General features: G+C 34.4%; 5 protein-coding genes across 7 annotated transcripts; 3 read left to right on the top strand and 2 right to left on the bottom strand.

Moving 5' to 3' along the window:
* Positions 1-928: 928 nt before the first annotated feature.
* Positions 929-4,420, top strand: prel (preli-like). Its single transcript, XM_077429316.1, has 5 exons — positions 929-1,305; positions 3,473-3,580; positions 3,656-3,761; positions 3,890-4,039; positions 4,154-4,420. The coding sequence occupies exons 1-5, from the start codon at positions 1,214-1,216 to the stop codon at positions 4,325-4,327; spliced, it is 630 nt and encodes a 209-aa protein (XP_077285442.1). The 5' UTR covers positions 929-1,213; the 3' UTR covers positions 4,328-4,420.
* A 2,037-nt stretch (positions 4,421-6,457) lies between these two features.
* On the bottom strand, positions 6,458-8,988 carry LOC143910380 (aldo-keto reductase family 1 member B7-like). The gene is made up of 6 exons (XM_077428825.1): positions 8,912-8,988; positions 8,220-8,687; positions 7,976-8,143; positions 7,702-7,905; positions 6,905-7,155; positions 6,458-6,826 (listed from the first exon to the last, which is right to left on the bottom strand). Exons 2-6 carry the CDS (start codon positions 8,283-8,285, stop codon positions 6,535-6,537), a joined length of 981 nt encoding a protein of 326 aa, XP_077284951.1. The 5' UTR covers positions 8,286-8,687; positions 8,912-8,988; the 3' UTR covers positions 6,458-6,534.
* Positions 8,989-10,716: 1,728 nt separating this feature from the next.
* On the bottom strand, positions 10,717-18,295 carry LOC143910379 (UPF0587 protein CG4646). 3 transcript variants are annotated; one of them, XM_077428822.1, is made up of 4 exons: positions 17,414-18,047; positions 17,226-17,345; positions 17,075-17,149; positions 10,717-11,375 (listed from the first exon to the last, which is right to left on the bottom strand). In XM_077428822.1, exons 1-4 carry the CDS (start codon positions 17,661-17,663, stop codon positions 11,173-11,175), a joined length of 648 nt encoding a protein of 215 aa, XP_077284948.1. In that variant the 5' UTR covers positions 17,664-18,047; the 3' UTR covers positions 10,717-11,172. The 3 variants fall into 3 exon arrangements, with proteins under 3 accessions (XP_077284948.1, XP_077284949.1, XP_077284950.1); XM_077428823.1 differs by having other exon boundaries at positions 10,734-11,375; positions 17,079-17,149; XM_077428824.1 differs by lacking the exon at positions 10,717-11,375 and having other exon boundaries at positions 16,077-17,149; positions 17,414-18,295.
* Positions 11,520-16,890, top strand: Ndfip (Nedd4 family interacting protein). Its single transcript, XM_077428651.1, has 8 exons — positions 11,520-11,558; positions 11,613-11,674; positions 11,772-11,937; positions 13,379-13,520; positions 13,591-13,721; positions 14,870-14,996; positions 15,071-15,256; positions 15,334-16,890. Exons 1-8 carry the CDS (start codon positions 11,520-11,522, stop codon positions 15,435-15,437), a joined length of 957 nt encoding a protein of 318 aa, XP_077284777.1. The 3' UTR covers positions 15,438-16,890.
* LOC143910800 (uncharacterized) lies at positions 17,735-20,714 on the top strand. The gene is made up of 4 exons (XM_077429396.1): positions 17,735-17,800; positions 18,430-18,460; positions 18,504-18,580; positions 18,657-20,714. The coding sequence occupies exons 1-4, from the start codon at positions 17,735-17,737 to the stop codon at positions 18,822-18,824; spliced, it is 342 nt and encodes a 113-aa protein (XP_077285522.1). The 3' UTR covers positions 18,825-20,714.
* Positions 20,715-22,475: the final 1,761 nt, after the last annotated feature.

Here is a 22,475-nt window from a genome sequence, read left to right as displayed (position 1 = left end):
GAAGGACCAAATGTACAGACTCCAGGGATGTTCAACTCGAGAGCACCCCGGAAGTCGATTTCGTAGAAGCTCGTGGTAAGCGTGGGCGGGGCTGGTTTCCTCCAAGGGATCCACAGGTCGTCGTCTGCGGTCTGGTCTCTGCTGCTGTCGGCTCGGCTCGATGTATATCTCTCTCTCTCTCGTACAGTGTGCGTAAGTGAGGGTGATACGGGACAAAGGCGGGAAATTGAATAGTAATGAAAACAGGTTATAATTCTGTTTTGTATGGTGACTGTATTTTATATATATATATGTATATACAGAGATCAAGCAGGGGGGACAGAAAAAGGGGGGGGGGGGGAGTCCGACTTGAAATTAGCGCGCACGTGTTCAAGAGGTTATGGTAACCTCACTCAACCACGTGGCTCCGTGATCTGACTTCGACGAAGAGAGACCAGGAATTCCTCACTTCTCACCGGACGTATACTGAAGCTGTACTTCCAGTATCGTCTGCCGATCAAGGCTGAGCTGATCGGGACTCGGTGGTGGGAACCAACTCGGTAGCGAACAGAGATGTTCACTCGACCGACGCGGAAAACGAATAGGGGGCGGGTACGCGCGCTCGGCGCCGATCTCCCTCCAAAACGGCTCCTTTGGTCGTAACGCCACGAAAGCTGACCATGAAGACTTGGTCGGAACACCCACGTTCATGCGTGTGAATTTTTGTTAAAATGCTATTTCTCCCCTTGGAATCGTATATCGTGGAAAGAGACGCGGCATATAGTGGGATTTACGCATATCACTTTTTTTCAAAAAAATGAATAAAATTTTAAATTATTAATAAATTATTCTATTGCGATATTTTACCAAGTGCACAATGCCACTAGTAAATAATAAATCCTTTGAGATCTGTCATCATTCATGGACATTATTTTAAATTTTAAATTATAACAGGACTAATATTAAAAAAAAAGATTGTGAAATCACAGCAGAATATCCGATATCGTATAGATTTTGTCGAGAACGTTTTGTCGGTGACACTAGTGTGGGTTAGTGAGGTGCCGATATCGGTCGTGTGCGGTCGTCTTGCCAGCTGGATATGTCGGGGTGTTGAGAGCGGAGCACCCGGGGGCGAAGGCACGACACGGACACCGACACCGACACCGACACCAACCGAGCACCCACACCCACACCCACACCCACACCCGCACCCACACTCACACACCTCACCCAGATGGCGCGATACTTCGAGAACACCACCGTCTTCAACTTCACGTGGGATCAAGTCGCTTATGGATACTGGAATCGATATCCCAACCCTCACAGGTATACATACATACATATCGTTCGTATTGCACAACATGTCTGACATCAATTCGAATCGTTGTGCAACTCACTTCTATCCTGGTCTTATCACGATTTATGCCAACTTGTGATATAACTGTCTAATGTGACATTTTGACGGCTCGTGCTTCTAACCTTGTACAGCTTATGATGCAGCTTATCCGCACTCACTAAGATCTGTAATAATTATTTATAATATATTTCGAATTTCCTCTTCTCCATTGTCAGTTATTTTACATACTTTATCTCATTGAAGTAATGTTTTTTTTTTTTTTTGATTTTCTCGATATAGAAAGACAAACTCCGATTAATCATATCAGTATCGAAGGTCACTTTTCAACTTGGCTCACTTTTATGACTTGAAATCTTCATCGATTTAGATTATCTACATACATACCATACATAAGCGTCATAAACTTTATTTTATTATTTCAAAAATTTAAACAATAATATAAATCAAATATTTTAAAATTCTTACTCTATAATTTATTACAGAAAATAAATTTGCACCGTATTATATTATAATATACGATAATTTTCCATTTTCTAGAGGCATTTCTTTTAAACACATACATATATTGCTTATTAAAAAAAAACCTAACCCGTTTGAATCATAAATTTTTGTAAGTAATTTTAAATTAAACGATAATTCAGATTCCAGAGAGCACATTTTTTTTCTTTTTCTCCGTATCTTCAAATGAATTCGACTTCGAATGATGACGGATTGTTCCTGGGTGTGGTCTATTACGCCACCGTATTTGCGTTCAACGTTCTGATTATGAACATCATGGTGTGAATCAACCGAGTTGTAGCGACGATTGACTTGCCAATGTTCAAATCCAGTTTGTTCCAATTCTTCAACTGCAATCAGCTTTGTGAGTCTCCAGACACATTCCTCCAAAAATACTCTATTGGCATTACTCTTTCTCTTTGTAAACAAGCTTTCAACGATTGATCTTTTGCCTCGCATCTTCTGTTTGAGTCATTTGTTAAGATTTTCGACGCAGATTTCTCTCATATAGTTGTTCCAGATGGTTATGTTCTTGGTTGAACCCATTTACTCCCTGCGCAATTTCATCGATATCAAATCTCTGGCTCAACAATATAAAAAACGAACAGCTGTTACAAATGGTAAAAGACTGTTGCCGAACCAATTTCCATGTTGGATGTTGATAATACAATAAAAGTTTAATTTTATGTTTTCTTGCACACAGCATTCCTGTTACCAAGATCCCTCTCTTTTTTAAGAACGTCACGTCATCTTCTTCGGCAAATAAGTTATTTTTGAAGTGCAAATTTTTTTTATTTTTTGTTAAACCCTTTGGATGCTGACCAACGCCAATCGGCGTTTTGCCAACAAGTTCATGGGCCTGAAAAACGCTGATAGGCGTTGTATTTTAAGCATTTACAAAATAAACAAGAATACTCCTCTCTAATCCTTTCCAGGTAGCATTAAAAAAAACTGCATTGAACATGGGTCGTGTAATCCATTTCATTAATTTATCAACGTTTATAAAGACTGGTTTACACCGAAATTTCTGAACTTATAACCATAGCAGAATTTCCCGATGCAAATCCCTAACTGCTGAGTATTTTAGATTGTGGCTTGGCATTTAGATTATGAGCATTACATTTTAACAACAATGAAGAAGATGGAACTAGTTTTGGAAAAATAAATTCATTTGTTTATTTTATATTGTTGCAAGATATATTAGAGTCTAAACACACCTTTACAAAACTCGAAATCCTCGGCGGTAGTGATCTAGGGTTTGTGTGGATTAGCTACAATTTTTATATCTGCTTTCTATTGGATTTCTAAATAATTCTATAATAAATGTTGGCGAAATTTTCAGCGTGGTGGGCTTTCAATAGAAAAGATGTCAGCACTCAAAGGGCTAAGAGAATGCCTCCAGATAATGAGAAAATATCATCTATCACCAATACACAATATAAAATAAATTTATATCTCTGCTCATTTATTGCATATAATTTAGGCACTAAAATACATTATTGATAAGACTTTCCATGACTAGAATACGATTAGAAAATCTATTACAATTACTGAAGTATTAATTACTTAGTATTAAATTTACTGTTGGCAACGTCTTGTTTGTAATTATAAAACTTAGCTGATGTTTAACGTTTTCAGCCAACATGTTTTATCTGAGGATGTTGTCAGCCGGGAACTGCGGGAAGGAAAATTGCACACCAAACGTCTGTTGACTAAAACAAACCGAGTACCTAAATGGGGAGAAAGGTGAGTTTTGATTAATCTATTTAAGTTCAAATAGTCTTAAAGAGAATTATAAAAGCCATTTTTTTATTTTTAAAGATTCTTCAATGCAAAATCGGTTAAAATCGTCGAGGAGAGCATTGTCGATCCTAAAAATAAGCTGCTGATAACATATACAAGAAATCTTGGATATGCCAAAGTAATGGTAAGTAGATACATAAATACATTGCAACCTTTCATTAAATAATTATCATTGGTGCACTAACATATTATGAAAAGGTCATAAAAGGGTATTTAAATAAATACACAATCATTAAGTTGCATTTTTTATAGAGCGTCGTGGAAAGAGTAGTGTATCGAGAAATGGCTGGTGGCAGGTGCGAGGCTAAACGGTCAGCTTGGATTGACTCCCAAGTTCTCGGCTTTTCGAGAGCAATTCGAGCTTTCGGCATTGATAGATTCCGCAAGAATTGCAACCAAATGGTTAGTGATTAAATTTTTGAATAAAAATATGTATGTACATATGTACATTTTTCTAGACTATTTAATGAACCAATTTTACATTTTGGCCATAATAAATCCATTTCGTTTGCCTAGGTGATGGGATTCAACCACGTGTTGATGGGGATGTTTCCTCGGCCCATGCCACAATCTACAAGCAACTCCAGTTTACCGCTGACAGCCAGTGCTGCTGCATTGAAAGGCGTGAAAGAAGTCGCTGATCGGGCTACAGCCAATGTTTATGCCAGCGTTCAACCAAACAAAAGTTGATCTAGCTGTTCACCCAGCCATTAAAACCTGATATAAATGGCGGAGGTGATATTTGTATATTTTTGAAAGCTTCTTTTTTTCTCTTTTGGAAAAATTGTGGGTAAAAGTGAGAACGTTCGACAGGAAAAGCGGGGCTAGATGTTGGTTGCCATTATGCCGGCGCCAGACATGTGTTCAAAGATGTGATCAAATAAGTGTTCACATGTGTGGCACGGGCATTTGATACTATTGTCACATATTTGATCACTTAAGTGCGCTTTGCCGTTCCGTGTCGGTTTTTTAGCGCACATCAAAGGGATAAAAGTCCAAATGTTTGTGTGCCTGCCACACTGCGCGAAGCCCACTTGCGCGAGCCTAGTTGATCAAATCTTTGAACATATATCTGGCAGATACAACAATATGTGACCAAATGTGTGAGCAAAGTCATCAAATAAGTGATCACTTCTTTGAACTCATGTCTGGCACCGGCATAATGGCAACCAACATCTAGCCCCGCTTTTCCTCTCGAGCGTTCTCACTTTTACCAAATTGTGATGATAACTTATTTTGTATTTAATTAGTATTTCTGCAGAGGGATATAAAGCTTTGAATTTTGTCGTTGAAAGGACAATATGCTAGGTTTTTTTGTTCGTTGTTAGATTATTAATGTATTTTTTATATGCCAAGTAAATTTTTTGTAATTAAAAATTACAATTTACCATTAGATTATTTGAATGTTGCAAACTAGTGGTAATAAACGTCCTGGATCAATAGATGACGTAATGAATGTACTTTTTGAGGGGAGTTCATTGTTAAATAAAATATTTATAACGAAAATAATTGAAACAAATTACGTATCTGTGCATGTATTCATATTGTTTGCAAATACGTAAAATTATTTTTATTGCTTACAAATTAACTCATCTATCGACTTTATTTAACTAAATACCACTGGATTGAAACGTTTCACATAAATTAATTAAGAATTATACTGCCAATTTACACTGAAATTGTTTCAATATATAATTTATTAATTCTCAACTCAGATATTTGTATGCATAGATGTACTTGGAAATATTTGTTAGTTTAATTATATAAATGGCACAAATATTATGTATCCTTAGATGTGCAGTATCTGAATGTTTACGAATATTTAATAATATAGAATACCCCTTTCATATTATTTGAAATTATATTTGAAACAAATCCACTCCATTAAAAATCAGAAGACGCTACTAAGTACGTTATCTTGTATTGATTTTTGCATCAAACTGTTGGGGGGGTTATATATTCGACTCGAGTACGTCTCTGTGAAGATTTGGTGCAAATTCCATTAATATTTAAGATATTTTTACATATGTATATACCTTTCCATGCACCAAATGTTTTTGTTTTGTGTTTGCGATTCAATCAGTGAATTTTTCAAACGTATATCTAATCTATACGTTTTAGATTATCAAAATGTGCATTCGCTTTGCTTTTGAAATGGTCTTTTAAACATTCTAATTAAAGGTATCATAAATTGTTCAAATGTAAAATAATATGTAATATCTACATATACATTGAATATTCTCATTTATTTATTTTTATTGTATTATTCAAAGTACATACTATATTTTCTGATAAAAACATAACAATAACGATTCTTTATTGTAAATATTGTATATATTATATTTATAGATCGTATCTGCAGTTTTGAAAATGGTTAATCTTCAATCTTTTTTTTATTTATTTTTTTTAAATATTGGAGTTTTATAAAAAAAAGTGTTAAAACATTACATTAATACATTTAATATCAAGTTGCAGTTGTTTATTTTCAAAATACATTGATTTATGCACTCTAAATATTAAATATGTATGTACATATAATATAATATATACAAATCATATTCAGTATGTCATTTTGATGTATTAAATAATGATTTGTCAATTAAAAAGAAGCTACTACTATGAATGTAAAGACACTTGTCTTTTATTAATGTATAATCATATTATAGATCAATACCAAAAATTCCATAACGTATAAGTAATTTGACGTTAGATGATCCATGTGTAAATGACAATGTGTAGTTTCAAGTGTCATATATACTATAATCTGTAATAGAAGTATTACATTATTATGATTATATTACAATAAATTGTAAAACCTTTAAAAAAAATTATTTTGCTCGAGTACCTTGTACATCTTTATTTATTTTTAGCCTTATGTATATGTACATATAATTCATTTAAAATGGATAACATGGATGTTTTTCCACTCCTTTCCAGAAGTAAAAATCTATAATTCTTCCATCGCTGCCTTGATCTAACTGTTTCAGTGCATTAACTTCTTCTACTGTTAACTCAAACTCAAACAAATCAATGTTTTGTACAATTCTAGCTAGATTAGCACTCTTTGGTATAACAGCGACATTGTTCTGTACAAGAAACCGTAATACAATTTGACCTGGACTTTTGTTATGTCTGGCTGCTATGTCAGTAACTATTGGATGTCCAAGAATATCGGGAAAATTTTTCAATCTAGAATGAACATAATAAACATCTTTACATAATTAGCCAATTCTTATTATAATAAAAAGGGAAGACATGACATTTTACTCATAATTGTATTTGTTCATGAAGTGATTTCGGGCCCCGGGACTTCCGAGTGGACTGTATGCCACTACAGCAATATTTTCTTTTGCACACAATTCTCGTATACTTTCTTGTTGAAGGTATGCATGACATTCTATCTGCAAAACTTGAGGTTTCATTTGACAATTTTGATTTATTTTTTTGATTTGAGCTTCGTTGAAGTTTGAAAGACCAATATTTTTTGCTAGACCCTTATTCATCACAGACTCCATTGCCTAAAAATAGAAAGTTATCTATTCTGAATTTTTCTTTACAATGATTAGATATTTAAAGTGGGCATTATCCTGTTAACATGGGTAAAATTAATTTTTTTCATTCGAAAAAATGAACGTCTTCAATCTGCCTCATGTATAAAAAGAAGCCCTTGAATTATTACAACAATGAGGCGCTTTTCCAAACAAGATGGTTTGTCCCAATGGTCACGAGATTAAGCTCTACCATGGTTTGCATGTTTCCTGGAATTTTGGAAAGTCCAAGAGTCGATATAAGGTTAAGTTAAGTTAGGTTAGTTTAAAACAACTAAAGAAAAAATAGTTTTGAATGAAAATACTATATCAAATGAAAAAAAAAAATTGACCCGTGTTTAACAGGATAGTACCTTAAAAGTGTTATAGGAACAAGTTATACAAGCTGTTTCAAGCAATTAATAAGAACATTTATTTATAAAATAGATAATTATATGTATGTATAATATACAGACTCCTTGGGTCATCTATTTTTAGTGAAAAATTTTATTTGGTTTGATAATAATAAAAACATACCTTCCATAAAGAAATATGATCAGTTTCAAGATCTAGTAGAATCTCGCCATTCTCATTCTTTTTTGGAGTGAGAGTTTCCTCGTCATAGTAAAACCCGAATGGTACATGAATTAGATATAAATCAACATAATCCAATTTTAACTTTTGTAGAGATAGTTTTAAAAATTTTTCTACATCGTTCGCACGGTTGGCTATGTGTGGTAACTGCAATGTTATTTTCTTAAATTTCCTCGCATTACAAATAAACAATTAAATTTCATTCTAGTATATGTACCTTTGTAGTTATGAACAGCTCTTCTCTTTTAGCACTATTTTTATCCAGCCATGCTTTTAGCGTATCGCCGATCACATCTTCATTATTATAATTAAATGCAGTATCAATGTGACGGTATCCAGCATCAAGAGCAGATGTCACAGCTCGTTTGGTCTCTTCAGAATTTGCCTGTAATGGTAAGGTTTAAATATTTTGTAGTATACAAGGTGATGCAATGAAATTGTACCTGGGAAAAATTACTTACTTGCCAAGTCCCCAAGCCGACTATTGGCATCGAAAAATTGGTGGTATGCAGCTTTAAGACTTTCATATTTCAAAATCGATAACAATTATTACGTAATTAATATTTGTTCGATCAAAATTTGTAATCAAGTGATACAAACGACGGAAGTTCAAACTGTCAGTTGTTTTGGAGAGCATCCAATATGTGGTAAGTATTATTTTTAGATTAACTACTACACAATTTCAAAAGATTATATCGTCCTTAATTCTGATGTATATACTGTGTGAAGTAAAATCTTAACAACAATCAACCGATGATGCCTTACAATCTATGTATCATTTATGGTTGTTTGTAGTCGGGATCAAACAAGCGATTCCTATTGGTTTGCTAAGATGTTCTGACCAATAGGAATAGTATATTTTAAAGTTAATGTATATTAAAGATTCACAAAGCTTTTCAATTTATAGGAATCGAGATTGAGTTGACCTACTGCAAAGACCAACAAAATGAAATATATTATAATATGTATATGATATTTAACAAATAAGTCTCATTGGCGTAAATATAATAATAAAAATATCTTTCATTTAATAGTATGTTTTACAAGCGTATTTTCCATGTCATACCACTGCAATTTTCTAAATTTAATCAAATAGTTTTTGTAAGGAAAATTTATTAATTATTATATATACTATTTTTTGTTTTAGACCCACCTATTGCATAATTTTTAGGCAATTTTTATCCATTTTATAACAACACACACATTCCACTTTGTGGTTTCTTGGTTACTGAGCTTACACAACACGCTCTTTAGAAAATTACACATATATACATCTATCTAATATATAATTTCGAAAGAGACTTTTTAAAGTTTAATGTAAGGTTTGGGTGGTAAAATCCGTGACGTTATCGAAAAAATATAATTTTCTATGACGACGATTTTGATTCCGATTCATGTTTCAGTTCCGGTTCCAGATTGTTTTTTCAGTTCCGGATCCGGATTCCTTTAATAAAAAATCCAAAAGAAATATTTATCATATTGTTTAATTATTCCGCATCTGATTCATTGAATTCACTGTTTGATAATTCGAAGTTTGAGAAATCTGATCCTTCGTTGATAGTAAAGCGCAACGAATTATCGTCAAACATTTTGTCTATTATGTGGTCATTTTCAATACATCGGCCTTCAATTGTTTTAGATGGTCACAAACATTTTTACATACCTCTTCTTAGCTTGTTCCACTTGTCTTTGATTACAGCAATTTTTTCTAGAACAAACTTTTTAGCGCTATCGATGACCATGTCAACGCTTCTCGAAGCCACATAACTCTTTATTATTGCCCATATTTTCTCAATTGGATTGAATTTCGGAGGATATGGGGGGTAATCTTAGGGCTGTAGCCACGTTGTTCGAATATAGAGTATGAAAGCGATGGCAACCCTTTTTGAGAAGTGGGTAGTGGGTCAAATTTTATTAATTGATTTTTTTTATCCGAAGATTTGTTAACAGAAAAGTTTAACAGTTGATCCTCCAAATGGTTAACGTTTTCTTTTTATTTTACTTTACTTTTACAAATGAAGAGCAAAAAATGAAGGTCAACATCAAAAATTTATATTAGACCTCTTGCCTTTATGAAGTTGATGACATTTATTACAACTGGCATAACATTGGAAAATGTTTTTAAGCCTTGCTTCGTACACAGAACTTGTTGATGTATTATACAATGAAATCCAATCAGATAATGTTTAATAGTTTGCTTAAGCTGCTGAATAAAACCAATATTTTTTCCCACTATATTGGGAACACCTTCTGTTACAGAAAAAAATTCTGTAAGTTGATATCCATTTCTTTAAAAATGTCAAGACCGGTACACTTCCCTTTCAACGTTATTAGTATAGGGGATGAAACTAATGAGACGACTGGCATGTTGATGCACGTGTTTTTATTATAGCAGCCGAAGGCGGAGTGAGGTAGCAACTCTGAACACGGCCGAGTTGGTCCCAACTCGCAGGAAGGTGACCGAACTCGACCATGTCATATAACGAGCCGCCACATCAGTAATTATTTAATTTTTCACGCGTCAACGTGAAGGTCATTCAAAAAGCCTTCTTGGGTCAGTGACTGACCCTCGGGTCATAGGCACCGTTAACAGTAGCGATATCTACACCGTATGTACGAAATTTTCCATATTCAGTTCCCATACTGCAACCTGTGGTTGCAATATGGGAACTGGATATGGAAAATTTCATACATATCGGTGTAGATATCGCTAGTGTTAACGGTGTCATAGGCTCACCATCACTGTTCTATGAAAAACTTTTTGTGTTTGCATTTGTGCTCCAATACAATTTGTAAAGTTTTGCTTTTAAGCTTTACTGTGCTGGTTCAAAAATCTTGCTGTGATACGTCGAGTCTTATAAGTTGAATGAAATAGGCCCGTATAGGTATTTATATTGTAGGCGGGGTAGGAAGTGTTGACCGTATCCCAGCCTAACGAAACACTGTTGTGCTTGTTTTAAGTTGTTTTATTGTTTGCCTAAATATTGTACAAGTGTATTAGAATATTTGAGGAAGTTTTCTCGAAGCGGCTATTGGCTGTTGACTTGGTGTCGTGATGGCTGCTGGATTTGCAATGTGTCGTTGCTCTGGATCCGGCTAAATCCTGCAAGCGTTCTTCCATTGTAGGGTAGTGTAGTGGTAGCTGGTCAGATGCTGGATGTCGACTGCTGTCGTGGTGGCCGCTGCCTGTTGACTGAAGTTGTCTGGGTTGGATCTCCTTTTATATTGTTTTTGGGGATCCACGTGACTTGTTTACTGGCGATTGATTCTGAGAACCGCAGGTGGTGTTTACGTGTGCAAGTTATGCGAGGAATGTGGTTTTGTTGTTTGGGGTGGAATATTCTCGAATATGTGGCGTCGTTCCACTCGATTTAGTTTTTATCGTCCTTTGTTCCAGTGAGTCTGGATGTTTGTTCAATGGGTTACAATGTAGTTGTTATTTGTGCACTTTAATGGGTGCAGGAGTTCTTTGACTTCGCGTCGTTCTGCTTGATTTGTTGGGGTGGAATTTTCTCGACTCAAGATGACGTCAATGGTTGAGCGTGAGAAATGTATTCTCCATCGCAATTTTTCGATTGCGGTGACGAGAGCGATTTTCGATTGCCGTGACGAGATTCCTACAATATCAAAAGTTTAACTGTGTGCTATAGCTGTACATAAATATTTAAAAAATATATTATTTATATGTCGGGGACTTAACATATTGTACGAAAGAACGAAGGTACATCGTCTCACCTCAAAATTCGAAGTGGTACTACTGTATGTATTCACACTTATACTCTGAATTTGGTCTCTCTTTCGTTGAACGAACTCTAATAGCAACGATTGTGACATTTTGTCTAATCTTGTATTAGCTACAATTGAATTTAATTTCACGGCGCTTTGTATCGGAGAGAGAAATATGCGATCTCTATTGGTCAGCTAAGATACTTTGATCAATAGAAATCGAGAATTAGAGTTTTCTTGTTGAAATGAAATGAAATATATAAATAATCGTATGGTAATGTTGGTAGCGTAGCCGTCACTTTAGTTCAGTATCGATCGCAATTCGTGGGCTGTCGACAATTGGCAATATTGACATATATCGCTCTGGTCCAGTTGGATTTTTGGGAAATAAAGGCGATAGGAGTTGCAGTTGGAGTGATGGAGCCCCCTCGCGCCTCCGCCCCCAACGGCCAGGTAAATTTGGTGAATTCAGCCGATTTTGCGTCCTCACTTGTTGACATCTTCTACCCAACGTCAACCCAAGGCCGCTCCCACCCTTGAATTCTAAAATATTTTTGTCACGCGATTGTTTACGTTTCACACTTTTTTTTCCTTTCGATTTATCGGCTTATCCTCAACCCTCAATTAGTCCGACAAGCCACTACCGACCGCTACATAATTATGATTCATTAGAGAATTCCACACACTTAGCAACAGTGTATCATATTTTCCAAAAAATGATGTCAGTTCGTATATTTCAATCTCTTTCTCTTTTCCTCACCTTATTATTAATTGATTCTAGGCTTCCATAATTGCCGATCGGGACGTTTGGGAATTGAATGATAGAAGATATAAGAGCCGTTATATTTGAAATTAGCCCACCTATCTTCATTTCGAGAAACATCTCGAAATGAAGATAGGTGGGCTCATCATATATATATTACATTTAATGTTTTGCATTTTATAATATTTAAAAATGCTGGTGGCCTGTAATACGTTTATTCTGATTTTCCGAGATTCTGAACATATCGAATTAAAAGTAGTGATAGCAATTTGTGAATTAAGTCAAACAGAAATAGTGTTTTTGGAACTGAAAATTGTACTTCCGCCGCTTTCAAATATATATGACTCTTATAATTAAAAAAACTCGCGATTTAAACTACAAATTTGCAGTTTTCTTTACACATTTTTAACTCGCGAGTTATTAAGACTAAGCACCTATGGTTTATACGTCTGAGATCTACAAACCTGGATATGTTCCAGTCTACCGGGACATACGGCAGCCCAATTCTAGTCAGACAAGTTACATCCTTCTTCACGTTAAAATGGTGATGGATGATTTTTAATGTGTATGTTTCATCGTATTACAAATCGTTTTAAGAACATATCAAGCCACCTAAAAGCTTTTCTATATTTAGAATTCACTAAATCTTGTGATGACTCCACATATTTTATTTATAATCAGCTTATTGAAGATGACAACATAAATTTCATTAACATGCATAATACTATCTATCACCAATCGTTTAAAAGATTTTATAGAATTTGATCAAAGATTTTGTGTACACTTGATTTTAAAATATCTTTTGAAGGAAATTTCATAATTGGATTAAAATATATCATGATAACTTCTGTACACATAAAAGAATTAAATTGAAATAGAATTATGTACATATGTACAATTTCGTGCTATTTTTATGTATAATTTTTGATTTCACTTGAATTTTGAAAATACAATTACATACATGTATGACTTTTGATAGCTATTCAAGTCGACTTTGGCTTAGTTTGCAAGTACTAATTGGCACTAAAGATTATGTTAATCGATGACAATTCAGCCTCACATACATATAGATTAAGTCGTTCAATATTAAATAATTCCATTTATTATTGGTTTTTTTTTGTATGGTAACAGAATCTAGGGGACAATGACAACAGTCCTGTTTTACCTATCAACACAACTTTAACCGTGATTATGCCTCCGCCAATGTTGACGCCGTCCGAGATTTACATACGAGATCGTGCTGATATGGTAGCACAATATATGCACATTACTGGTACGTTCTAATGGTAAAGTTTAAAATAATCTTAAGCCTGCGGAAAGTTGATATACAGCTTATTTTCCAGATAACGACATTCCTCCTCCGAAAGCCGACTTCTCTGCACCACCCCCATACGATGTAGCCGCTAACAGTAAACTTCCGACGTATGAAGAAGTCCAACGTGAGAAGCACTTGCTGGGGGAGAACTCACCTAGAGTTAGTAAATCGTCATGTAATTTATATATTTCTACATATTGGTCAGTGGCAGATTTACTTCACTAGGAGTCCGAGGCGCTACAAAAATTATTTTATGTTTATACAATATATCGATGCGGTGCAAACGATCGAAAAGCGCCAGACAGACTGAACCACAGATTAACGACACGTGTACCTTATGCGTGCGCACTGCTCGCACTTACTAGTGAAATCTACCCGAAGTCCCGACATACCTGCCCTGTATACGTTCTGTGCTTCTGATACTTTAGTTCTGAATTTTGCCTTATTAAACTCGCCAGAATAATCCAACTCAATTTTAATAATTGCATCTGTGCACATCGAAAGTTTATTCGTCATCTGTTGTACAATCTATCATTCGTGAAGTCGAGAATTGCGTTTAAAGCAGCCATCCAGTTAATCTGTGGTTCAGTTTGTCTGGCGCTTGTCGATCGTTTGCACCAAACCCGCAATATGTATAGTAAATGAAAAATGTTGGTACTTACTGAATACATTACTTTGTATTAACTTTTGGACGTCACAAAGGAATGACACGTTTGATTAATGTTTAAATATACGAAATTTTATTATGATAACTTTGCAAATACGCCATCTTCAGAACGAATGTTTGATTAAGACTTATTTAAATCAACGGTTTCAGCATTCGTTAAAAAAATATCTTCACCAAAAGGCGAAAGCAATGTACTTATTCTCAGAAATATTTTACATGATTCGTTTAAGCGCGCACATACGTAATATGTATGAATGAGCGTGAATCGAGTTTTTATTATCCTCGGCGAGATTAGAGGAAATCTTAAATTTAATAAATGCTATTAAAAAAGGTCACGCAAATTTAGTAAAATAATGAACGCATTTTTGTTTGAAGAAAGTGAGTCAACTTTCATGATGTATAGGACTATATAAAAACTATAAACATTCATCAAAAAAGCCTTGTAAAAATGCTAGGGGCCCCTGTCCAATCGTGGGGCCCAAGGTGGCCGCCTCCTCAACACATATAGTCGATTTATAAAAATCGACTATGTGTGTTGAATTCTGATTGAGTTTAGTTGTGTTCACGTTTCGAATTTACAAAGAACCTTTTAGTTTGATCTCCATTATGACAGTATGCATATATTATATGTAAATTTCAGATGACAGCGCAACCTCCACCACCTATAGGCACATTTCTCACCATAGATTCTGTCGAAAATCAACCAGATTATGAAGCAGATAATAGTCTTTTGGGAACAGATTTTATGTTTTTTACTGCGTTTTTCTGTAAGTTATTTTTAAAAATGCTACGATGCTAAAAATTATATAATTTATATATAGCACATATTTCATCATTTCAGTTGCGTTCATTTTCAATTGGATCGGCTTTTTGTTGCTAATGTGTTTCTGCCACACTATTGCATCCCGCTATGGAGCACTTTCTGGATTTGGTTTGTCATTGGCTAAATGGACGTTAATAGTTAAACATTCCACTGAACTAGCCAGTCATGATAATTCCTGGCTTTGTTGGCTCATAATGGCATTCGGTAAGCGATAAATTTTTATCAATAAAAATATGAAAAACACCAACTTATCAATAATATTTTTTGTTTGTTTTATGCAGGTGTGTTGATATGCGTACGTGCGATCATTCAGTACCTGAATATTAAACGAGGTTGGAGACTTTTATCGGGGACCGCACAAGAAAGGCTGCTTTTCTTCCATTGAAATTAGCTTTTCCAAAAATGTATAAAACATTACATATATTATATTTATAACTTCCATTATTTTTCATGTGTGCGAGTTCGTGTGCGTATGTCATACTATACTGTGATAATCTCATTCGGTAGACACTAAATATTAAACCAATAAAACAGAGGTGATAGTTATATTGCAATTTCATTGATTTTTAAATTTATTCGTGCAATCTGTTGATGTTTTAGTTGTTGAATCGTAATGCATAGTAATAGCAGTGTGATTAAAATGTATATAGGTATATTTATTCAAAATGATAATATTTGACTGGTTATATCTATGTATTTATACCCAGATTTATTTTTACTTAATTTTTCCTAATGTTGATTTTTTTTTAGATATTAAATAATTTAATACTATTTTATATATCTTATAAATTTTATTCAATATTTATGTGTGATTTTACTACTCATTACTTTAAACTCAAAGGCTCTAACTAACTTTGTGTGGAAAGTGCAAATCCTAGTAACGCATTCCAATATACATACATACATAAATACATATGTAGCTATATCAAAACTGAGTGTTTTTATAAAAACTATTTATGAATATTCATAAGTAATGTAAAAACAGTGAAAGTTATATTTTAAATTGTCATTTAATTATTTTTTTGTCTTGCCTATAGACTACAAATATTATATATTGTTATTAGGAAATTACTGAGTAAATAATTTAACTTTTGTAATTTAGATTTATAGTTAAACGTTATTTTTTCCATCAAAAAATGACAGTAGAACTTTATCTTTGACTTTTTATTATTTCGAAAGTGTCTTAATTATATTTATAATTGAAAACACAGACATTTTAGTGAAAGAGCACTATTGCAATCGCTTGCATCGTCTAGGGTTAAGGTTGAATATATATCCTCCATATTTGCTTGCTAATATAGAACTTATCATAAAAATGACACCATATGCTGAAACTATATTGAGTACTGCTGTTTATTTTTTATTTATGTAATCCTCATTCCATACAAAATTTCTAAATGGTTATATATATGGGTGTGGGTCACTGCATCAAAAGTCAAAGACGAAAGATCAAAAAGAATGTATGCATGGTAAACGGACTATTTCACATATTGTCATAAAAATCGCGAAAAATCTTGGTTTTTTGACTTTCATTGCAGTGACGGCCACCGTATATATATATATATATACGATATTTCAGTTTCAATCAATAGTTATTTTTACCATACATATACATACTTAATTTAAGAAATATCGCATGTTGATTTTGTCTACTGCAGTTATGTACGTTGTCACTTATTCCACGAATTTTCATCAGTTGATATTTTATTAAAGTACATTATTACTATTGCAAATAAGTGTAAATGTACAATGTATTTTAAGCTTTCACTGTGCATATTATCGATGCAGAATTTGCGCACAATGTGCTGTAATTTTTTTATTATAAATAAAAAATGCTTTAAATTAATCCATTTTCGAAAGTACTACCTTCCCCATTTCCAACATTTTAAGTTTATCATTATTGTTTTTAAAATTTTAGTTGTAAAGGGCAATTGATTACAATAAAACTTGAAATTAAAAACCAATTTTGAGTTTGCTACGATTATTTTATTTTAATAAATTTTGATTCAAAGTCGTAAATACCTACGCTAGTGTTGTTCTTCTCGTCGTATTCCACCCACTCTTTTTCAGTTAAATCAACATCGTTGAATTTTGTACCTGTAACGAAATTTATTATTAATAAATTGAAGGATAAAATCACCAAAGTACGTATATTTGTAAAAATCTGACGAACCATTTTCTTCACTTACAACGTTCCATCCTTTCCTTGGGGAAAAATCAACCGGTTCGATGCCTCGGCATTCAAATACAACAATCGTTTTAAACTTTCCAGAATCGCCCGATAGATATTCACCTAAAGATATGATAGTGTTGAAGTTACAGGAATGGGATTAGTGAATAGGCGAATGAGTAAGTTGGTACCATTGGTGCCTTGAAGAATCTCCAAAGAGTTTTCTCTGGAGCAGAGTTTGCATTTGGCCAGGTAGTTGGTGTCGGAGCGTCCGTGTTTGTGGGAAGTGCGCTCGTCTTCGGTGACGTCATGCCAAGTGGGCGAAGTCTCACCGCAGCCGTTACATCTCATTTGAAGGAACCACTCATATTGTGGGTGACATGTGGTCACGCGCTCCACACACTCCAGATTCGCTTTTATTTGGAGAGCTATTTTCACCATTTCGCCGATTCGCACTTTGTTATCGTTCACCAACTGTCAATCACTGACACTACTCTCTTGAGGTTGTTGTTATGTCAAACGCAAAATCACCTCAAATACAATACTATTTCGGCCATATTCCAACACCCAGTGATTGGGTAAACGGACTACTAGTCATATATGAACTAGTCACAGGACAACCGGTCGCTCTAGATCGGTCACACGTGATCACCCGTCACACTAAAACTGGTTACGAGAAAACCCCCTCAATTTTTTTTAATTTATCATTTGATGTTAAACAAAAATTATTAGTTGAACAATTAATAAGACTCTCACATGCTCACAATAACGCTCTCGTTCACTATTTTTAATAATTTCAAATGGACAAACACTATACATATGTACATCAGAGTATGCATATATCCGTAACCTCCACGGAATTGTCATGCTACTACTCGCCACCGGTGTCGCGTCGATAGCTCACACACACACACACTAACAGACATTTGTTTACGTTTTTACATTTGACATTTGACGTGTGTGCATTCATACCTACCGCGACATATATAATCCATTCATGACTCACTTTTCAGTCAGTCAGTCACTTTTCTTCGAAGCCGCTGATATAGCTGAACGCATATCTAACATCTACTGCCCCTCCTCTATCATCTCCAACTTTTATAAAGAATACAAACATAACCCCGTGGGTTCCACATCAGATGACGGCTTATCCATAAAGCTTTTTGCCGGGATGGATTTCATTGTATGCTGGTCTAACAAATTCAAGGTGGATCGTTTCCAAGTCGATAAACATTCCCGTGATTGGGTTCCACTGATTTCAATGCTATTTTCATAGTATAGTGGATGTGGTGGAGGCAGTTCAACAGCATGCTGCATTTTTATATGAAAGAGGTGGAAAAATGACTAGTATGATCAAGGTAATGAATATTATGACAATGAACATTTTATAAAGCTACATATGTACATAATAAATTTAAAATTCTTTTCTTACAGAAAATATACATTCAATGTATAGGGAGAATAGGAGGCGCCAAAATTAAATTTATAGAAAATCCCTTTACTGTAATAATCACAACTCCGCTAATGAAGAGAGACCAAACCATAATAACATTATATTTATTGACTCAACGTCATCCTGTGATTTGCAACAACACACTATAACTTTTGTTCTGACAGAAAGTATAGCCAGCGCTGTTCCATTAGCAGTTATCACTACTAAAGTCTAACAACTTTTGAGAATTTTTCAGCATTTGCTCTTTTGAAAGATTTCTGGGGAACATAAATCCAAAATATATAGTGACTGCCGATTCTCATGCCGAACGCTTAGCTCTCACTAATGTTGTTAAGGATTTGGAGATGGATCTATGATTGGAGTTTTAATAGTGGATAGACAGATATTATATAGATTATTTAAAAATATAATTATTTCCAACTCATCCCATCTCATGAAGCTGAAATAAACTTTATTATATTTAATAGTTCAGAGGTATGCAGAAAATACTTAGACTGGTTTAAACTTTTGTTTTCCATAAAAATATTGTTTATTTATGGTTCCAAACTGACTTAAATATCACGATTAGATTATAACCTTGTTTTCACATTGTTCTACCAGAACTTAAAATTGATACATAAATTTTTTTGTATATATGTATGTATCTTCATGTTTTTTAAATTATGTATGTATGTTTTTAACTTTTCTAAATAATTAATGTTTTACATATATTGTTTGTTTATAATGTTTTACCTTTATTACTTATTTATATTGTTAAAATCAATTTTTCTTCAGATGTGTAATTCTGTTATTCTCATAATTACATATATGACTTTAATATTAATCAGCTAATCACTCACCATATAAAGTTTATCTCTTTTAATTCAAATAATTTAATAGTTGTAATCATTGTCTTGTAGGCGGGGTAGGTATGTGTTGACCGTATCCCGGCCTAACGAAACACTGTTGTGCTAGTTTTATAAAGTTTTATTGTTTGCCTATGGTTGTACAAAGGTATGGTATTTGTGGGCAAAAGTATGTCGTTCAGCGGTCTCTGGATATGGTAGAGTGTCGCTGGCTCAGCATTCAGCTATGTTCAGAAGGTCTCTGGATGCGGCAGTGTGTTGCTGGCTCGTTGTTCGGCTATGTTCGGAAGGTCTCTGGATACGGCAGTGTGTTGCTGGCTCGTCCGGCTGGTTGATCTTCCAAGTCCGCGTAGTGTAGTGGTGGCTGGTCAGGAGCTGTATGTTGACTGGTCTGCTGCTGTGTGTCGACGCTTGCTGCTGTGGGTCGACTGGCGTTGTTTGGGTTGTACCTCCTTTTATAGTGTTTCTGGAATCGCCTGACCGATGGTGGTGGTTTGTTGATGCGTAAGAAAGGAATGCACTTTTGTCGAGGCGTAGAATTTTCTGGAACGATTGATGGAAGTGGTTGTTGATGCGTAAGCGCATGTGGTTGTTGATGCGTGAACGAGGAATGCACTTTTGTCGAGGCGTAGAATTTTCTGGAATGATTGGCGCCGTTCCGCTCGATGTGGTTTAATGGTGGCGGCGTGTTTCGACCGTTTTGGTTCCACTCGACTGGTAGGGGCGTTCCGCTTGAGTTTAATATAATGACTGCAGGTGTACGACGTCTGGTTTTCGGGAATGTAGTTTGTTGTTGCGGAATATTCTCGAATGTTTCGATGACGATGACGACGACGAGATTCCTACAGTCTTTTACCTATTCTCTTGCGAAAAGTCCATTATCGATATTGTGTCTTAAAACTCATGAAAAGAATTCACCGAAGAACGGAGATATCTGATTTTTTTTTATTTGGTGATTCTTCAATGATTCAATGTTGAAATCACTTATTTCATGTGTCTTTTTTGTGTTTTACATTAATGAATATATATTTTTTGTTACGATTGTTTTAAATGTTATTAAAATTATATTTTAATGCTTTTATATGTATAAATGCTATTCTGTTGCTTGAGTGGCCCGTATTTAAACCCAATTACCTGACTCTTATTTCAATTTAAAACCGAAAAATCAAGGTGGACGAGAAATGGTCAAGCATCAAAAAAAAAAAAAAAATAGCCAATGTTTGGGAATTCCGAGTCATATTGTATTTACACGATCAATCATAAATTGGGATTTATTTCAGTGAATTAAGATTTCGAAACATACTTAAGTAATTATAACTCTATAAAATTGCATTATGATACAGTTATTTTCTTTCTTAAATATAACATGTAAATTAAAAAGCAGAAATAGTAGATTGTAAGCAGAATATACTACGATGACAATTCATATGTGTGTAGCGGCTGGCGAGCTTTTCTGAAATAAAATTATTTTGTGGAGCGAATAGCTTGTTACAGGGACGAGGAAGAGATGATAAAAATTATAACAATTATTCTCAAATGCTTATATTATATTTTCCAAATAGCAGTTTTGTGTAAACAAGATTTAGGTAGACAAGTTTTGAAATTTTGAAAGGAGTATCTATACAATCAGAATGATATTTGACAGTTTAGATTTGAATAGGATGTGTGATTGTATTGTGAGTGTTGAAACAATAAAGGTTTTATTTGTTTATTTAAGATATAGCCAAGCTTAATAACTAATTATATTCAATCACACAAATAATAATGTATTAATATATACACATACATTCACATATGTACATAGATACATACACACTGTTTGAGATGTTACCTTACAGCTACCATAAGTTTATCAATATTACAAGTATATTTGTAATTTCATCTGGCAGCTTATTATAAGTAACAACACTTCCATACATACACATTTTTCCTACTCTTATTTAATTTTTAATTCTGTGATTTATTGCTACCTCTAATCCTATATTTATGTAAATGTAACCCTCTGTGGTGACCGCCGGGGTTCTGACAGTACCAATGCGATGCACGGTCAGTCATCGTTTTGCGGGAAGCATTCTCTTCGTCAGAATAAACAACACCGTCACTGTTGCACTCGCCTTCCCCCATACCTCTAATAAAATATCTATCGAAATACCTAGGTAACATTTTCTTATCTAACTTATAAATAAAAACCGACATATATATTTTCAGAGTATCATCAAATTTATTAAATACTTTAACACGGATCTTATACTAATATACCTATTTATGTGCATCTAAGATACTCTTCGTGGCTCTATTCTGTAATTTTTGTAGCCTATCTTAGCCTAGCCTACAGAAAAGATCCACAACACGTAAAATGTGGTCGGACGATTGCATTATATATGATAACTGCCTCCACCACATCCACTATGAAAATAGTATTGAAATCACTTGGAAACGATCCACCTTGAATTTGTTAGACCAGCATACAATGAAATCCATCCCGGCAAAAAGCTTTATGGATAAGCCGTCATCTGATGTGGAACCCACGGGGTTATGTTTGTATTCTTTATAAAAGTTGGAGATGATAGAGGAGGGGCAGTAGATGTTAGATATGCGTTCAGCTATATCAGCGGCTTCGAAGAAAAGTGACTGACTGACTGAAAAGTGAGTCATGAATGGATTATATATGTCGCGGTAGGTATGAATGCACACACGTCAAATGTCAAATGTAAAAACGTAAACAAATGTCTGTTAGTGTGTGTGTGTGAGCTATCGACGCGACACCGGTGGCGAGTAGTAGCATGACAATTCCGTGGAGGTTACGGATATATGCCTTGGCCCCCTACTCCAGGACTAAAAATGAAACAGATAAACACTAGAAGTCTTTCCAAAAAACCACAAAGTAAAATAAGAGCTTTATAATAAGAATAGAAAGTTTAAGTCTACCTTCTAAATATTACTTCTTCAGTGCGG

The sequence above is a fragment of the Arctopsyche grandis genome, chromosome 4 (assembly GCF_051622035.1).
Source record: "Arctopsyche grandis isolate Sample6627 chromosome 4, ASM5162203v2, whole genome shotgun sequence".
In the NCBI taxonomy this organism is placed as follows: domain Eukaryota; kingdom Metazoa; phylum Arthropoda; class Insecta; order Trichoptera; family Hydropsychidae; genus Arctopsyche; species Arctopsyche grandis.
This window is presented reverse-complemented; position numbering and strand designations above follow the sequence as displayed.

Coding starts and splice junctions, on each gene's coding strand:
- prel (XM_077429316.1), top strand. CDS start 1,214: ATGGCGCGATACTTCGAGAACACCACCGTCTTCAACTTCACGTGGGAT. Junction 3,762..3,889: donor TTGGATATGCCAAAGTAATG/GTAAGTAGATAC, acceptor CATTTTTTATAG/AGCGTCGTGGAAAGAGTAGT. Junction 4,040..4,153: donor GCAAGAATTGCAACCAAATG/GTTAGTGATTAA, acceptor TCGTTTGCCTAG/GTGATGGGATTCAACCACGT.
- LOC143910379 (XM_077428822.1), bottom strand. CDS start 17,663: ATGGTGAAAATAGCTCTCCAAATAAAAGCGAATCTGGAGTGTGTGGAG. Junction 17,346..17,413: donor GATTCTTCAAGGCACCAATG/GTACCAACTTAC, acceptor TCATATCTTTAG/GTGAATATCTATCGGGCGAT. Junction 11,376..17,074: donor GAAGAACAACACTAGCGTAG/GTATTTACGACT, acceptor TTGATATTGTAG/GAATCTCGTCACGGCAATCG.
- LOC143910380 (XM_077428825.1), bottom strand. CDS start 8,285: ATGAAAGTCTTAAAGCTGCATACCACCAATTTTTCGATGCCAATAGTC. Junction 8,144..8,219: donor TCGGCTTGGGGACTTGGCAA/GTAAGTAATTTT, acceptor TTACCATTACAG/GCAAATTCTGAAGAGACCAA. Junction 7,906..7,975: donor AGCTGTTCATAACTACAAAG/GTACATATACTA, acceptor ATAACATTGCAG/TTACCACACATAGCCAACCG.
- Ndfip (XM_077428651.1), top strand. CDS start 11,520: ATGTATTCACACTTATACTCTGAATTTGGTCTCTCTTTC. Junction 13,722..14,869: donor TGGGGGAGAACTCACCTAGA/GTTAGTAAATCG, acceptor TGTAAATTTCAG/ATGACAGCGCAACCTCCACC. Junction 15,257..15,333: donor TTGGCTCATAATGGCATTCG/GTAAGCGATAAA, acceptor TGTTTTATGCAG/GTGTGTTGATATGCGTACGT.
- LOC143910800 (XM_077429396.1), top strand. CDS start 17,735: ATGTCAAACGCAAAATCACCTCAAATACAATACTATTTCGGCCATATT. Junction 17,801..18,429: donor TTCCAACACCCAGTGATTGG/GTAAACGGACTA, acceptor AACAAATTCAAG/GTGGATCGTTTCCAAGTCGA. Junction 18,581..18,656: donor AAATGACTAGTATGATCAAG/GTAATGAATATT, acceptor CTTTTCTTACAG/AAAATATACATTCAATGTAT.